The sequence below is a fragment of the Achroia grisella genome, unplaced genomic scaffold, assembly GCF_030625045.1.
Source record: "Achroia grisella isolate CSIRO2021 unplaced genomic scaffold, CSIRO_AGI_Agris_v1 utg794, whole genome shotgun sequence".
NCBI lineage: Eukaryota > Metazoa > Arthropoda > Insecta > Lepidoptera > Pyralidae > Achroia > Achroia grisella.
Window position 1 is genome coordinate 1668186 of NW_026713026.1, and position 14417 is coordinate 1682602.

Below are 14417 nucleotides of genomic sequence, written 5' to 3' on the forward strand. Positions count from 1 at the left end.
CTTTTGTAATCATGACTGTATATATATATTTATATCAATTTATATTTTTCTGTAATTGGTGCAGTAAAGTGTATAAATAGAATAAGTAAACAAGTTTATTTGAATAAAGATTATTTCTATTTGTTTGTACAAAGTGTAATATGTGGTGGTAAGTTTACCGTTAGCGGGCAGCGGGGTGGGCAGCGTGGAGAGTCGCAGTCCGGCCACCAGGTCGAGTACGCGCTGCCAGTGGCGGTGGTGACGCAGCTCACCACCACCGCCGCCACCACCGCCACCACCCGGCTCGCCCGCTGCCGTCGGGTGCGGGGCCGCTGTTATAATCATTTTTTATTTATTAGGTACAGTAATATCGTTATAATATAAACGTTATTTTATACTAGTTGACCTACCCAACTTTGTCTGTATAACACTTAGTATATATATATGAATGATTTTACCCCTTTTTGCAACATATTTCACGGATGCTTCGCTTCTATTGGTAGTAGCGTAATGTTATATAGCTTAAAGCATCCTCGACAAATAGACTATCGAACACAAAAATATTTTTTCAATTCGAACGAGTAGTTCCTGAGATTAGCGCGTTCAAACAAACTCTTCAGCTTTATAATAGAGAAGAAGATATATATATATATATAAAGTAATGTAAATAGAAATATTAATTGAATAAATAAATATTGTTTAAATTCAATGCAGCCATGTTAAATCTGTTAAACTCACGTTCTCTTTTGTCTCGCCTCGAGTTACTGTAGTTCGGGTGGAGCGAACTGAACACCCGCTTGCTGGACTTGAACTGCTGCGTGAAGAATTCCTCGAGTTTGAGCTGCATCTTCAGCAGGTCAGGCGTGGTGCTTCGACTCATGAGGATCTGAAGTTGGTGCCAACTCAGTGTTCCGTGTGTCAGGATCATGGCCGGTCTGAAATGCGTATCGTAGAATATAAATTGTATAAAAGTCATTGTAAAATGCATCTAAGTTCATCAGGATATGGTGTCCCATCCTAATTTCAGTGCAATTGTTGTAATGAAGGTCCGGTACTATATCGTATTTGTTGAAAAAACAGCGTCAGCAGCCATGTACTCACCCGGAGGCCGGTGGTGACGGTGGTGACGGTGGTGACGGTGGTGACGGTGGTGACGGCGGTGGCGGGGGCGGCCGCCAGCGGTCCCGCAGCGCCTGCCGCAGCCGCGACACGCGCGCCAGCAGCACGGGGGTGCCCATGTACTCACCCGGAGGCCGGTGGTGACGGTGGTGACGGTGGTGACGGTGGTGACGGTGGTGGCGGCGGTGGCGGGGGCGGCCGCCAGCGGTCCCGCAGCGCCTGCCGCAGCCGCGACACGCGCGCCAGCAGCACGGGGGTGCCCATGTACTCACCCGGAGGCCGGTGGTGACGGTGGTGACGGTGGTGACGGTGGTGGCGGCGGTGGCGGGGGCGGCCGCCAGCGGTCCCGCAGCGCCTGCCGCAGCCGCGACACGCGCGCCAGCAGCACGGGGGTGCCCATGTACTCACCCGGAGGCCGGTGGTGACGGTGGTGACGGTGGTGACGGTGGTGGCGGCGGTGGCGGGGGCGGCCGCCAGCGGTCCCGCAGCGCCTGCCGCAGCCGCGACACGCGCGCCAGCAGCACGGGGGTGCCCATGTACTCACCCGGAGGCCGGTGGTGACGGTGGTGACGGTGGTGACGGTGGTGGCGGCGGTGGCGGGGGCGGCCGCCAGCGGTCCCGCAGCGCCTGCCGCAGCCGCGACACGCGCGCCAGCAGCACGGGGGTGCCCATGTACTCACCCGGAGGCCGGTGGTGACGGTGGTGACGGTGGTGACGGTGGTGGCGGCGGTGGCGGGGGCGGCCGCCAGCGGTCCCGCAGCGCCTGCCGCAGCCGCGACACGCGCGCCAGCAGCACGGGGGTGCCCATGTACTCACCCGGAGGCCGGTGGTGACGGTGGTGACGGTGGTGACGGTGGTGGCGGCGGTGGCGGGGGCGGCCGCCAGCGGTCCCGCAGCGCCTGCCGCAGCCGCGACACGCGCGCCAGCAGCACGGGGGTGCCCATGTACTCGAGGCGCAGCTCGAGCGCGGCCAGCCGCACGCCGCACACGTGGCCCGGCCAGCTGCCCGGCTCCTCCGCGATGTACACTGCGGCAAGAACACGCGCGTTACACACACACACACACAGACAGAGCACGGGGCCACTGGCCCAGTGTGGTTCTAGACTAGGTCATGTGGGGCCTACACTAAGAAGAAGCGGCCGAGAAAATGAGGAAGGGATTAGATTACTGCTTCAAACGTAGGTGAAGACGGCGAAATAAAAACGCTGGGGCACAGTTAATGTTGATAGTGATGGATGAGTTTCGATGATATATTTTTTAATATATGAAAGAATATAGACTAGCAGCTCTCAGTGAGGGATAATAAGATGGGGATGAAATCAATTTGATTAGTCCGTGTCAAGGAGGCGAGTGAGATGACGAGGGACGTACCGTAGGTGTCGATGGAGGCGAGTGAGATGGCGAGGGACGTACCGTAGGTGTCGATGGAGGCGAGTGAGATGGCGAGGGACGTACCGTAGGTGTCGATGGAGGCGAGTGAGTTGGCGAGGGACGTACGCGCGGTGTCGATGGAGGCCATGAGATGGCGAGGGACGTACCGTAGGTGTCGATGGAGGCGAGTGAGATGGCGAGGGACGTACCGTAGGTGTCGATGGAGCGCGAGTGAGATGGCGAGGGACGTACCGTAGGTGTCGATGGAGGCGAGTGAGATGGCGAGGGACGTACCGTAGGTGTCGATGGAGGCGAGTGAGATGGCGACGGGACGTACCGTAGGTGTCGATGGAGGCGAGTGAGATGGCGAGGGACGTACCGTAGGTGTCGATGGAGGCGAGTGAGATAGCGAGGGACGTACCGTAGGTGTCGATGGAGGCGAGTGAGATGACGAGGGACGTACCGTAGGTGTCGATGGAGGCGAGTGAGATGGCGAGGGACGTACCGTAGGTGTCGATGGAGGCGAGTGAGATGACAAGGGACGTACCGTAGGTGTCGATGGAGCGCGAGTGAGATGACGAGGGACGTACCGTAGGTGTCGATGGAGGCGAGTGAGATGACGAGGGACGTACCGTAGGTGTCGATGGAGGCGAGTGAGATGGCGAGGGACGTACCGTAGGTGTCGATGGAGGCGAGTGAGATGACAAGCGGACGTACCGTAGGTGTCGATGGAGGCGAGTGAGATGGCGAGGGACGTACCGTAGGTGTCGATGGAGGCGAGTGAGATGGCGAGGGACGTACTGTAGGTGTCGATGGAGGCGAGTGAGATGGCGAGGGACGTACCGTAGGTGTCGATGGAGGCGAGTGAGATGACAAGCGGACGTACCGTAGGTGTCGATGGAGGCGAGTGAGATGACGAGGGACGTACCGTAGGTGTCGATGGAGGCGAGTGAGATGGCGAGGGACGTACCGTAGGTGTCGATGGAGGCGAGTGAGATGGCGAGGGACGTACCGTAGGTGTCGATGGAGGCGAGTGAGATGGCGCCCCCGACGATGCCTGCGCGTGCGTCGAGGGAGGAGCCAGCGAGTGCGACGCCCACCAGCATGTTGCGGTGTCCGGTGCTGCCGATGCTGAGGCGGCCCGTGCAGTTGAAGTCGCGGCTCTGCCAGCTGTGACACATTATAATTACGAATAAGTACTAATACTTAAGGAACTCAGGATAACTGTGCCTAAAAATGTATCCTACAAACCTCTACATGATACGATGACTTTTTAATAATGGGGAAAAAGGGTTTGAAGGACCAATCTTTAGAAGTGAAATGGTATTACAAATAGCGTTGTGGTGATATTCGGCAAGGCTCGCTTAACCAGAGCACACCATTCTTGATATTCTTGGCAGCGAATCTGTTAAGCTCTACAGGAACCTGCTAATGCCCCTAGTTGGTTTTTTGATTAATTTAGGTTTAGTCGATTAAATTTGATCGACTGTAAAAATCAATTACTTCAGAATATTAACGTTGTTCTCGAACCTGCATGCAGTAAGTCCAAGATAAAAAGAATACCAGGGACGGAGTATATGGTTATATAGTGGATGTTGCATAGTTTGATTTGACCCGAACATTTTTGTTGTTGCACTATCAGCTTCGATAAAACTAATAGTCTAAAATAAAAAAAATACGGTTCAACTAATCGGTGTCGCACTATCTCGTTTCAGCTAGTAACATTATTGGAAAATTTGACATTTACACCTGTCCTTTAGTATCTGAGATTAAAAACCTGCCTATGGTATTCAAGATTCGCGTGTTGTATAATAGTAATAGTAACATAACATAATTATAATAATCGAAGGTGTGATGTACATACCTGACATTGCCCATGACGTTCCCCATGTTCATGTGTACGTTGAGGCGCGTGAAGTTGACCGCGAACAACACAAGCGTCTCCCACGCCGCCCCCACCGCTGGGGGCTCTTTATTATCTGAAACATTGAAGAAATTATAAATATTTTTATTCTATATATACTTTATACATAATCGAGTGTGAACATCGTGGTTTATTACCCTGAATAACATTAAAAAAATACACATACAATAGACACCAAATAGAGCATAATTCACATCACTAAAAACTTAAAACTCTCAAATATAATACAATCTTCTTCTGTAGGTGCCATCTCCTGTCGCAGAATGGCGTTCATAAAGCGCGATACAATACTAGATACATCAAAATAATAAACATTTAAAAGTCATCTCTCAAACTCAAAATCACTATATTCATTACAGACTATAAAATTTCTGCCTCTTGTGATAAAGCGCGTCTAATTTCATCTCTATTACTTACATAGGACACGGTAGGGAACCTGTTCGGCTAACTACATCAGTTGAGAAAAACTGGTAAAAAACTCATCAAGTAAATTTTTTTTGTTAATATAATTTTTTTAGTCAGGCTATCTTTAAACATTACATACCTTATATATAAATAAAGGAGACAATGATACTAAAGAACCATACAAAAAAATACAAAAGCAAACATTTGTATCATCCATCAAAGAATCGAACCCGAAACCATCGCGAAGTAAAGCGGTGTGCTAAACCGATTCACCACTGAGACGGTCTAATAAATAATCTTTATTCAAGCAAAGTTGATACAAACACTTTTGAATAGTATTATTTTCAATCAGTTATTCAGAATTCAAATTTCGCCAGTATATTTTATAATAAATTTTGTGATTACTTACCTTTAGTTTTTTGGTATTCAACAGTCTTAGTTTTCTCTCTCTGAGGTAGTACAGGTGACACCGGTACATTGTTACTTGACCTGACAATAGCAACAACATTCATAAGAAATATTTATTACAATATAACATTATATTACGATGTAAGTGCGTTATGGTGGTTCTAACACACAAGGCGAAATTTCAGCCTGAGGCGACGGCGAGGGCGTAATAGAGCCGAGTGTGTTAAATACGCACATATACCGTACGACGTTTACAACAGTTGTGGGGAAACAGAATAAAAAATCATGATATAATATATTGGTAATTTTTTAATTAGATAAAAGCACGCGTGTGGGGGCCTAGGTGCGGGGGTCGGGGTACATAGGTGCGGGGGTCGGGGTACGTACGTGTGGGGGTCGGGGTACGTACGTGTGGGGGTCGGGGTACATAGGTGCGGGGGTCGGGGTACGTAGGTGCGGGGGTCGGGGTACGTACGTGTGGGGGTCGGGGTACGTACGTGTGGGGGTCGGGGTACATAGGTGCGGGGGTCGGGGTACGTACGTGTGGGGGTCGGGGTACATAGGTGCGGGGGTCGGGGTACGTAGGTGCGGGGGTCGGGGTACGTACGTGTGGGGGTCGGGGTACATAGGTGCGGGGGTCGGGGTACGTACGTGTGTGCGTCGCGCGCGTTGAGGCTGAGGTCCCCGAGGAACATGCGGCGCACGATGGTCGGGGTACGTACGTGTGGGGGTCCAGGTGCGGGGGTCGGGGTACTTCGGGAACGCCACATAGGTGCGGGGGATCGTGTGTGTCGCGCGCCTGAGGTCCCCGAGGGACGCCGCATGTCGTACTTGAACCACGCCAGGCCCACGTCCACGATCGCTGCACACCATACCACAAATATTTACTACATCACTACACCCACACACTCAATCACTCACTCGCTCTCTACACACACCTTTTATCATTCTCTTTAATCTATTTCTACGTACACGTCTTGCTACTTATATTAACTTAAGTCTAGTATATAAAAGTCTCGTGTAACAGTGTATGTAACAAAACTCCTTCGACTACCAGGTGCTGAAGGCCGTAGAAAAGTTTTACACTAGTCTGAAAAAAAATTATTATATGCTGTCTTTCGAATGTATTATTCAGAGTTCCCAAGTTCTCCACGAAGTAGGTTATAGAAATAAAAATAATCTTTATTCAAATAAACTCAATACAAGCACTTTTGAATAGTCATATTTTTTATTCTACCACTCATTCGAAACGCAGATTCATCACAAGAAGAATGAAGAAGAAACTTGTGTGTTGCATTTTTGAATATATTTTTTTTTATATACGGGACGTGTATGCAGGCACATCCCTTTAAATATATTATATAAATATGTCCACTCACTGGAAAACCGAACGGTGGCTTTGGACTGATCCTGATCTGAATGGAAGTCGAGCTTCCTGGAGCGCGAGAGGTGGAACTTGACGAACTCGACGTTGATGCTGAGCGAGTCCTTCCGCTCGGAGTCGGAGAGCGGCGACCACTGCGCCTCCTTGAGGCTGGACTTCTTGCCGCCGTACGGGTGGAAGATGTACACAGAGAAGTCCGCCAGGCACCCCGTCACGCTCAGCCCGCCCATCGCCACCGCAGGCTCCGCCATTTCTCTATTAACATACCAATTCGACACAATAAAATATGTTCTTCCTTATTTTGTAGATGCAGAGTATAATTTTGTTATCCATTTTGACACAATATAGCTATCATTGCACAGGATGGCCAAATCCTAGGGGTTTAATACTTACTATACGTACGTACTACGCACCAATGCATTTCATTTATTAATTTCATTAACAACACTATAATTGATGGCCTCAGTGTTCTAACGCATCTTCTAAGCAATCTATTCTTTTTTCGCAGTTCTGATTCGAAAGTCTCAACTGTCGTCAGGAATAGTAATATAAGAAATAAGCATGGATGTCAAAAAATATTTAGAACATTTTTGACAGTCATATAAACATGCAACAATTACCATTTCAATAAAATAAACTGTCAGTTTACTTTAAATTCTGCGCACGATATTAACTACTTTACTACTGCTTACTACTTTATAAATCATAAAAAAAATACTTTTGTTCAACTCAAAAGATGGGATACATTCTTTCTGAACTGACGCGGGCGGCCGAGTCCGTAGAGAGTAATATAATAGGAAGGGTGTACTGACTCGTCGCCGGCGCGCTTGGAGCTGAAGACGATCTGCAGGCTGGGCAGCTGCAGCAGGCACTCCACGCGCGACGCCGGCAGGCAGCTGAACCGGAACGTGGACGGCTGCATGTGGAAGTGCACGATCACGTCCACCGGGAACGACGCGTACACGTACTGCCCGTACGTACCCGCGCCCCCCGCACCCCCCGCACCACCCGCACCACCCGCGCCACCCGCACCCCCCGCACCCGCGCCAGCCTCGCCCCCCGACGCCTCTGTACCAATATACTCAATTACAGATATGCAAATAATTTATTCTGTTTGGTATTAGAGCTGGCTAATATGATTTAGGAGAACTACCGAATCTGAAACACGTTTGCATTCGTTAAAGAGTATATTTAGAAGGATGTGATGTGCATGTACCCACAGCAAATACCATATGGCAAGAGCCAGTAGACAGTAGAGCAACTCCTGTATGTAGGCCCTGCATATCCCTACCTTTAATCATGCATATGTATATATACATTATATATTCATATAGAACATTTTAACCACTTATGGTATGTCAAGTTTTTTGTATTATTTGTTTCTCCACTGTCTATTTTCGAAGTTGAAGAACTAACAAAAAAAACTAAACAAAATTACAATGTTTTTATATATATAATGTATATTAAACATTGTTAGGGAAAGTACTCTCTGCTACCAAAATGTTAGGGAATTTACTATGTATATATATATAGGGAAAAATATGTGTGGAAACGTCTGTCACGTACCTGTATGGTTCTGCGGATTTCTTGAGCTTCAGGGTCTCGAAGGTATCTTCGCTAGCTTTCCAGTTTCACAGTAGGTTTCACAGTAGGTTTAACACAGTTCTAATTTATTTTAATTCACAACACAATGCGCGCGCGCGTCAAGGCCGCTGTACGGTCAGTTCAGTACTAGTTAAGGGAGGGGAAGGGAACGCGCGGGAACAGAAACTAACGGACTCTAATATAATAATCTGTACTTACGATGTTACAGGGTAGACTTTGAACAAACATGAAGGTATAAAAGTAACATAACATACCCGATGAGGAAGGGAAGATGGACGCCTTAGTGGGTATGGGTTCGAGCGTCTGCTCGAGGAACTCGAGTATGTGGGGGCTGATGATGGTCTCCTCGGGGATGCTCTGCAGCGTGATGTAGGCGAACAGCGCCGCCTTCTTGGAAGCCAGGCGGCGCGCCCACGCGGCCGGCCCGGCCTCGCCGCCCGCACCGCCCGCACCGCCGCCCGTGCCCGGGGAGGCCGTGTCTTCTGGCACAGTCTTAGATTCGTAGTGTACCTATACACATATATTAACTTTTTAGTATTACTCATAGAAAATATATTTCCTGTATCAATAAAAAAATATTATAATAATTTAGTTTATTAATAAAAATATTTTAATATTTTACACTAGATTTATATAGAAAGACACAATATAGGATACATAAGTACGTTATGATGGTAATGACACACGAGGCGGAATTTCAATCCGAGCCGCAGACGTGTGCGTAATAGATCCGAGTGTGTTGAATACACAAGTATATCGTACGATGTTTTTCAATACGTTCAGTTCGAAATTTGAAAAATTGCAATTAGTGCTGTTATGGAATATAATTTCACTATTAACGTTTATAATGTATGCTTATTTTATGAGCCGCTTTATATATCGAAAACCTACTAGCCTATCTACTTTACGAGTAAGTGTGTTAGAAATATATTTATGTATAGATGGTAATGGGACCTTGAGGTGCAGGCCGGGCACTCTGAACACGGTGGCGTCGAGTGCGGGCTGGTGTCGCTGGTGGTGCTGTGCGGGCTTGCGGCGGGCCGCCGTCGGGGACCCACCGCCGCCGCCACCACCACCGCCGCCACCACCACCGCCGCCACCGCCGCCACCGCCGCCACCACCGCCACCGCCGCCGCCGCCGCCACTAGTCTCGGGCGCCGACAGCCCGCCAGACGCCGACCGTCCCACACGCATACGCCCGCTGACAAATTATTGAACAGTTAGACAAGGTCTTACTTCGAATACTGATTAAGTATTCTCGAATAAATCAAAATTATTGATGATTGATGTACAAAAAAAAATTTTCTTTGTACATCAATCTAGTATCAGCAATAAATAAATATACTTGAATATGGAAATATCGTAGTCTAGATTTAAATATTTTGTTCCAATATTATTATGATTAATGATGACTGATACATCCATTATATTTGTGAATGGCTGTTGCTTGTTGGGACTGTTCAGATTACGGCCACTGATTAAATTATTTGACTTTCACAAAAATGCAATAGCATATCTCAATGGTCACTATAATTTAAGTGATTATCTTCCCTAATTGAATTTAAAAATGAATCTATATTTTTCTAATCATATACAAACTCATTTCAAAAAAATAAGAGCTGTAATAGATCTACAAGAATAAAGATATTTTGATTTGATATACTCACATCTTGATGTCGTCTTCCCGGGACGGCTCCTTGGTGTGTAGGACGCATTTGCCGCTGTTTATGTGTACCTTCACGTCCAGTTCGAAGTCAATATTCGGCTCTGAGGTCTTACTCTTGTTCTGTTTGCTGTCCGCATTCGCACCGTCTGACGATGGGACGCTGAAAATCATATTAATAAATTAGAAATGGCTAAAAATTTTAACTGCAAATATTTTGGTTTAAGTATTGATTGATAAAGAATATTAATGAATTATACTCTATATGTATTATACATAAAAAATAATTCTTATTTCCGGCATAACGCACTGTTATATAGTCTGTAATTAACATTTAAAAATTCAGTGTTGGATTTTATTTTTAACTTTAATGAGTCAATCAATACACTAACTAGAACGTTAGAGTTTTCAACTAAACTTTTCAGATTTGTAATATTAGTAATATGTATATAAATAAAAAGGAATTTGAAACTTTCAACGGACAAGTCTGTTTGGACGTCGTCGGCCCGCGCGACTGCGAGCAATGCAGCGGGCCGCGGCTTGAAGGTGGTGCGAATAGCACCGAACCGGCTGCCCACACTTCAGATCTCGCTACCGAGAACGAACACGAGCACGTGCGTGCGTGCGCATGCGTAGGCGTGTGTTCGCTATCGTACCCGTACCCGCCACCGCTTCCGCCGCCGCCGCCGCCACCACCACCACCACCACCACCACCACCGCCCGTCATCGTACCCATGCAGGTGCGGGCGCCGCAGGTGCAGCAGGTCGAGGTCCGAGAGGTGCGCGAGGTCCGCCAGCCGGTCCAGCTGCTCCTCGTCGGCCCGCCCGCCGCCGCCGCCGCCCCCACCACCACCACCACCACCACCGCCCGTCATCGTACCCGTGCAGGTGCGGGCGCCGCAGGTGCAGCAGGTCGAGGTCCGAGAGGTGCGCGAGGTCCGCCAGCCGGTCCAGCTGCTCCTCGTCGGCCCGCCGCCGCCGCCGCCACCACCACCACCACCACCACCGCCCGTCATCGTACCCGTGCAGGTGCGGGCGCCGCAGGTGCAGCAGGTCGAGGTCCGAGAGGTGCGCGAGGTCCGCCAGCCGGTCCAGCTGCTCCTCGTCGGCCCGCCGCCGCCGCCGCCGCCACCACCACCACCACCACCACCGCCCGTCATCGTACCCATGCAGGTGCGGGCGCCGCAGGTGCAGCAGGTCGAGGTCCGAGAGGTGCGCGAGGTCCGCCAGCCGGTCCAGCTGCTCCTCGTCGGCCCGCCGCCGCCGCCGCCGCCACCACCACCACCACCACCACCACCACCGCCCGTCATCGTACCCGTGCAGGTGCGGGCGCCGCAGGTGCAGCAGGTCGAGGTCCGAGAGGTGCGCGAGGTCCGCCAGCCGGTCCAGCTGCTCCTCGTCGGCCCGCCGCCGCCGCCGCCGCCGCCGCCACCACCACCACCACCACCACCGCCCGTCATCGTACCCGTGCAGGTGCGGGCGCCGCAGGTGCAGCAGGTCGAGGTCCGAGAGGTGCGCGAGGTCCGCCAGCCGGTCCAGCTGCTCCTCGAGGCCCCCCCCCGCCGCCGCCGCCACCACCACCACCACCACCACCACCACCGCCCGTCATCGTACCCATGCAGGTGCGGGCGCCGCAGGTGCAGCAGGTCGAGGTCCGAGAGGTGCGCGAGGTCCGCCAGCCGGTCCAGCTGCTCCTCGTCTGCCCGCCGCCGCCGCCGCCGCCACCACCACCACCACCACCACCGCCCGTCATCGTACCCATGCAGGTGCGGGCGCCGCAGGTGCAGCAGGTCGAGGTCCGAGAGGTGCGCGAGGTCCGCCAGCCGGTCCAGCTGCTCCTCGTCGGCCCGCCGCCGCCGCCGCCGCCGCCACCACCACCACCACCACCACCGCCCGTCATCGTACCCATGCAGGTGCGGGCGCCGCAGGTGCAGCAGGTCGAGGTCCGAGAGGTGCGCGAGGTCCGCCAGCCGGTCCAGCTGCTCCTCGTCGGCCCGCCGCCGCCGCCGCCGCCACCACCACCACCACCACCACCACCACCACCGCCCGTCATCGTACCCATGCAGGTGCGGGCGCCGCAGGTGCAGCAGGTCGAGGTCCGAGAGGTGCGCGAGGTCCGCCAGCCGGTCCAGCTGCTCCTCGTCGGCCCACCGCGCGCCGCCCGCGGGCAGTGACCGTTGCCGCTGCACGGCGCCGCTGCCGCCACCACCGCCACCACCGCCGCCACCACCGCTGCTACCACCGGCGGCGCCGCGCACGGACGCCGACCGCACCGCGCCGCCACTCGACGCCGCCCGACCGCCTGAACGCAATTTATTACGAATTTTTTTTTCTTTATTCATAACTAGCTGTGGTCGCAGTTAATTAACGGCACCCGCGTAAAATTTATAACCTTTGTATTATTCTATATAAACTATATTATTGTAAAGTTTCATTAAAATTCATTTAGTGGTTTTTGCGTGAAAGAGTGATAAAAATCCATCCATCCATCCGTCCACACTCATAAACTTCCGCGTTTATAATATTAGTAAATAAGTAACAGTACACATACAATTAAATGATCACATCATACTCTATACTTCAAAGTACTGACATATATATATTGCTAACAATATTATTATTAAAGAAAAATATGTTATAAGACATTTGAATAATTTAGCTGAAAAATTCAGGACATACTCTAGTAGGAAAAATTGAAATTACCGTTGATGGGTTCACTGTCCATGGAGCTCCAGCTGCTGCCCTCGAGGATGTCAGCGAGGCGGTTGTCGTCGTCGGCCAACAGCAGCGTCTCCCCGGAGTCTCCGACACCGGTGGGCATCACCAGGTTTGAGTCTACCACACTGTTACAACCATGAGCATTGGTTATTGTAATAATAGTATACCATTTACCCGCTGATCTCCAGTTTACCCTTAATTGTGGCGATTAAAACACTGACGAAATATCGGGAAATTAATAAAATAAATAAAACGTGGTAAGATCCCGTGATTTTTCCTAATTGACGGTCAATTAATATAAACAAACAGTCAGTTCTCATTTACAATACGATTACAATTCGTGACAAATGTGAGTACATATTAGGTGGTGTACATACCCGTGGAAGTGTTTTCTGGCGTGCGAGGGCGAGGGTGGTGAGGGTGGCGAGGTTGGCGAGGGTGGCGAGGGCGCCACGAACGAGCGACTGCGGTTGGAGCCGAGCCCCAGCTTGCCCTTGGTGATGGAGCTGGCGCGCACGCTCTGCCGCCGCAACTTCTGGATCATATCCCTGGACACCCACCACCACACTTAATGCAAATATTCTAAGATCTCTATAGCATTTAGCATCCGCCCCGCCTGGTGGCTACTTGTCTAATATACATGTTTTACATATTTTTACTATGAAGCATACAAGTAGATATCATTACATAGTATAAAATAAAGTCGCTGTCGCTGTCTGTCCCTATGTATGCTTATATCTTTAAAACTACGCAACGGATTTTGAAGTGGTTTTTTAATAGTTAGAATGATTCTGGAGAAAGGTATTATATATAATACATGAAGAAGGTTATAAATAATACATGTACAACCGGGCGAAGCCGGGACGAGTAACTATGTAATAAAATAGGGATTGAATTGAGACACCTAACGGTAAGTGCTAACCATTGCATATATCGACATGACCAACACTACGTGCTTCATGTTACATTTATTCAGAAATTTAGATAAATAATAACTAATAATGAAGCTGTGATATAATCGTCAATTAATTATTATGAATCACTAATCGTGCTACTCCAAAAATGAGTCAAGTTAAGTGGGCAATATTTTGTTATAAATAAATGCTAAATAGTGACAAATAATCATATAGTCCAATTGATTATAGATTATAGCCTATGAACACATGAAATACTATGGACGTCAGAACAACAAAAATAAACTTTTCACAGGTTTTATTGTAAAACCATTTCTACATCACTAATCTGTAGGGTATACTGAGCAAAATTTATTATAACAAAGACAACATCGTATACCACAGAATCGTAATAATTTTGTAAAACCTTAGACAATATCCATAAAACAAATTACTAACTTTCGTTAAACAACACTTGGATAAAACCAAATTGTTATTACGTTACTTTTATTAGTATAATCGTTAACTTTTTACAAATCGGATGCCTTACCTCCTGAAGTCTTTGAAGACGAGCGCCTCCAGCTCATGGAGGCGCTTCATCTCGTGCTCGATGGTGGCGTGGCTGGCGCCGAGGGTGCGCAGGTCGTTGATGATCTTGGCCTGCTCGTTCATCTCCTTCTCGATCAGCTTGGACCTCTTCTTGGAGTCGATGGTGGTGTCAAACACGAACGCCGGCAGGTGGTCGGTGTACTTGCGCCGTAGCACTATACTCTCCTATAGACCACCAAATATATCTCATTCAAGCTTTTATTTTTGTAAGCAACTTACCTATACTCTCCTATAGACCACCAAATATATCTCATTCAAGCTTTTATTTTTGTAAGCAACTTACTATAGTTCCATATAAGTCTAATAAAAGTTTGACCACTTCAGTGTTCTAACAGTTTA

General features: G+C 49.3%; 1 protein-coding gene across 1 annotated transcript in view; it reads right to left on the reverse strand.

Moving 5' to 3' along the window:
* The window catches only part of LOC131851631 (bridge-like lipid transfer protein family member 1), a 54791-nt gene that overhangs the window by 5841 nt on the left and 34533 nt on the right, over positions 1-14417 (reverse strand). The window contains exons 33-52 of the mRNA XM_059202151.1: positions 14020-14243; positions 13011-13124; positions 12562-12701; positions 11917-12160; positions 11473-11557; positions 10739-11103; positions 10591-10695; positions 9863-10021; positions 9354-9396; positions 9150-9215; positions 8450-8705; positions 7403-7658; positions 6586-6845; positions 5594-6068; positions 5208-5287; positions 4334-4439; positions 3482-3639; positions 1915-2125; positions 718-914; positions 159-311 (exon numbers count right to left, since the gene is read on the reverse strand). Coding sequence (XP_059058134.1) covers positions 159-311; positions 718-914; positions 1915-2125; positions 3482-3639; positions 4334-4439; positions 5208-5287; positions 5594-6068; positions 6586-6845; positions 7403-7658; positions 8450-8705; positions 9150-9215; positions 9354-9396; positions 9863-10021; positions 10591-10695; positions 10739-11103; positions 11473-11557; positions 11917-12160; positions 12562-12701; positions 13011-13124; positions 14020-14243 — 3697 coding nt within the window. The remainder of the gene's footprint in view (positions 1-158; positions 312-717; positions 915-1914; positions 2126-3481; positions 3640-4333; positions 4440-5207; positions 5288-5593; positions 6069-6585; positions 6846-7402; positions 7659-8449; positions 8706-9149; positions 9216-9353; positions 9397-9862; positions 10022-10590; positions 10696-10738; positions 11104-11472; positions 11558-11916; positions 12161-12561; positions 12702-13010; positions 13125-14019; positions 14244-14417) is intronic.